This window comes from Lactuca virosa, chromosome 6 (genome assembly GCF_052849685.1).
Source record: "Lactuca virosa cultivar CGN04683 chromosome 6, Lactuca_virosa_CGN04683_v6, whole genome shotgun sequence".
Classification (NCBI taxonomy): domain Eukaryota; kingdom Viridiplantae; phylum Streptophyta; class Magnoliopsida; order Asterales; family Asteraceae; genus Lactuca; species Lactuca virosa.
In genome coordinates, this window is record NC_136431.1 from 122,653,901 (window position 1) to 122,657,234 (window position 3,334).

General features: G+C 35.8%; 1 protein-coding gene across 1 annotated transcript; it reads right to left on the minus strand.

The window, feature by feature from the left end:
• Positions 1–737: 737 nt before the first annotated feature.
• On the minus strand, positions 738–1,644 carry LOC145121917 (uncharacterized). The gene is made up of 3 exons (XM_079057598.1): positions 1,633–1,644; positions 966–1,469; positions 738–920 (listed from the first exon to the last, which is right to left on the minus strand). Exons 1-3 carry the CDS (start codon positions 1,642–1,644, stop codon positions 738–740), a joined length of 699 nt encoding a protein of 232 aa, XP_078913724.1.
• Positions 1,645–3,334: the final 1,690 nt, after the last annotated feature.

The following is a 3,334-nucleotide window of genomic DNA, read 5'->3' on the forward strand; positions in this document are numbered from 1 at the left end:
TAAACTTAATTCAAATGATTCCAACACTCCATCCTTTTGGAGTTGGGTCATGCGTTTCTTGTTAACGTGTCCAAGACGACAATGCCACAAGCACACTTTGTCTATACCATTAGACGAATCAATATGAAAAACATTATTACCTAAATTGTCTACAATCATCACAGTTTCATACACACCATCACAAGGTGAAGCTTCAAAATAAAAAACACCACTTTTATAAGCATAAATAGAACCATTCTCATCATTAAAAGAATATCTAAAACCTTGTTTAAATAAAGCATGAGATGAAACGATGTTTCGTGTCATCTCTGATGAGTAGAAATAGTTTATTAAATCTAAACCTAACCCACTACTAAGCACTAAGCCATAAACTCTAATCTTGGTGACAGGTGAAGATTGCCTATTCCTCATGATTAAGTTCATCCTTCCATGCACCATATCCTCACTTCTTTTTATCCCCTACAAATCAGAACAAATGTGAAATCCACATCCTGTATCAAGGACCCAAGAACGAGAATACGATGAGTTATTAGATAAGATAGTGTAAATACCTGCCGAGGTCGGCTTCACTTTGCCATCCTTGATGTCCTGCAAGTATTTTGGGCAGCTTCGTTTTCAATGCCCCTTGTCATTGCAATAGAAGCAAGTGCCCCCCTTGCGATCAGAAACAGGGGGAGCATCAGAACTGGACTTTCCTTTGCGTCCTGTACTTGACGACCCAGCTTGGGACTTTCCTTCTAGTTTTTCTTTGGAGGACATTTCCTTTTCCTCCCTTTCCCTTGACCTATGGCCAGAACAGGTGCACTAGTAGGAGTGGAGGCAATACCATTTCCCTTCATTCTTGCTTCAGTTGTTCGTAGGAGGTTGTGCAATTGTGACAATGTAGTTTCATTGTTGTTTAAATGATAGGTCAATATGAACTGATCATAACAACTTGACAGAGAGTTCAACACTATGTCGATTGCCAACTCTTCATCAAAATTCATGTTGAGTTTGATTAGCTTATCCACGTATCGTTGCATTCTCTGAACGTGGCTACTAACAAACTCACCCTCCTTCATCTTGATAGAAATGAGAGACTTTACCACCTCGTACTTTTCTTCACGAGCTCGCTTATGGTATCTCTCCATAAGGTCCTTGTTTATCTCGTACGGCCAGTAATCCTCATAGTGACTTTGCAATTCTGGAGTCATTGTCGCCACCATGATACACGCAACTTTTGTGGCATCATTATAGTGTTTCTTGTAGGTGACCATTTCTTCAGGAGTGGCCTTCTGTTCGTCAATTTCATCCGATGATTTTTTGAGGACATATTCCTTGTCCTCAAAACGAAGGGCCATTTTGATGTTGCACATCCAATCGTTGTGGTTGGTGTCATCCAATTGCACCTTCGAACAGATGTTCAACAATGAGAACTTGTTGTCGTTGGAGGGGGAGGAGGAACCAGAAGCATCAGTTGGAGTAGACATCTGAAAGAGAAGAAGGATAATTTTACTTAGATAAGAATAATCCTCAATGTAACACCCAAAATGAAATATCAAAGCTAGGATCCAACTAAATAATTCACAACTCAGAAAAGGAATGTCGTAATCTAATTGTAAATTATATAAAGGTAGGTAAATGACAATATACCAATTTCACCATTGAAAAACGAAATTTGAACGAATTTGGTTTTTTAATGAAATTCCTAGATCTTTTTTAGATTCATTGAACTTTTCAATGGCATGTTTAATCTCGATTATGCTCTTACATTTGTTACTGGGATATTGAGGATCACAAACAAGATGTGAATAATCATGCAAATTAGCTTGGTACTCTCGATGTCATTTATCATCACATTTTAATGTGTCGATTAGCCACACGCGCTCCATTAATCAATGATAATTTACGAGACACTCATTGCCACTATTTATTACTCCCTATTAGTGTGCCGATTAACCAAACGCGCTCCACTAACGACTTATAAAGTGCAATGTGCAATTTCATGGGTTAGCATACAAGTTCACATTTTCCCTAAATAACTAAGATTGAGAATTTTTTTTTAAATAAGTTTAGTTACTTTATAATTCATTATACTTATTAATGAGGATTTGTTTGTCCTATCAAACCCGTTCGGCTAACAACCCTCCACAATCAAGGAAGCGTTGGGTGAGAGTGGACACTCATTCAACCGTCATTTTATAGGCAGTTTCCTTATACCCCCCTTATAGATCGGATTTGTGAATGAGGCGTACTAGTAGTTTGACTGACTTGTATTATACATATAGAAATATTAGACTTTTAATGTTACATATAGTGTAATGGGGTATTTTTAAAATCTTTTCAAAAATACTAGGTCATATTTTAAATTTTGAAAAATTAAGAAATTAATTTTTAATTTAAAAATAAACCAATCATGAATTCAAGATAAGGATATCAAATTACTTAAAAAAATACTCAGTTTTATACAATTAAAACATTATTAAAGGTAATTATCCTAATCAATTCATGAGATAACAATAAAACCGAATTTTATGGATCTGACAGTCTACCACTTCGTGGTAAACAAATACCACGTCGTGGTAGAGCAAAATCGTAGCTCACCACGTCGTGGTGAAAGCCACCACGCCGTGGTGGCAGAACAGAATGACGATTCTGTTTTACTTCTCCTTTTTCAAGTTCAACGATTGTATCAATTCAATAGAAAACTAAACCTACGCTCTAATACCACTGATGAGTATTATGAAAAACATATAATTCATATGTGTGCATGCAAACCTAATACTTGATCTATGTTTTCTCTTATTGAACATACAACTTTGAACAACAATGTAGAAACCCTATAACACTAGCATATTTTCGAAAAATACAAATAGGGTTAGGAGAAACATACCTTGATTGCTATTTAGTAATAACAATAAACAATCTGTGTGTTGTTGAAGCCTTGAGAGCAAGTGTCACAAATGTCACGCCTCTAGTGGTCCACACCCAACACAAGCCAAGGGAGAAGATTGAGAGAGAAGAGGGGGGCTTGGAAAATTCGGCTAGCTCTTCAAAAGAATGAGTAACCGAAAATTCTAGGGTTGAGGCTCTACTTATAGTGCAGTCAGGAAACCCTAAATAAGCCCAAATCCAAGATTATTTTAAACTGGGTATTATCCACCTTCCTGATTATACACCATGGATAATTCTAGAATCTTACCTCTTGCTCAACTATTAAACAATTGCACTTCAGTCCCTGCACTTTTGATTAATTCTTTTAATCCCAAAATTAATTCCAATTAATTTAGGGTTAAATATTAATTAAATATTACTATTTATAATTAATATATTATTCTCATAATATATTAACAAA

Coding starts and splice junctions, on each gene's coding strand:
- LOC145121917 (XM_079057598.1), bottom strand. Junction 921..965: donor TGAATTTTGATGAAGAGTTG/GCAATCGACATA, acceptor TGTTATGATCAG/TTCATATTGACCTATCATTT.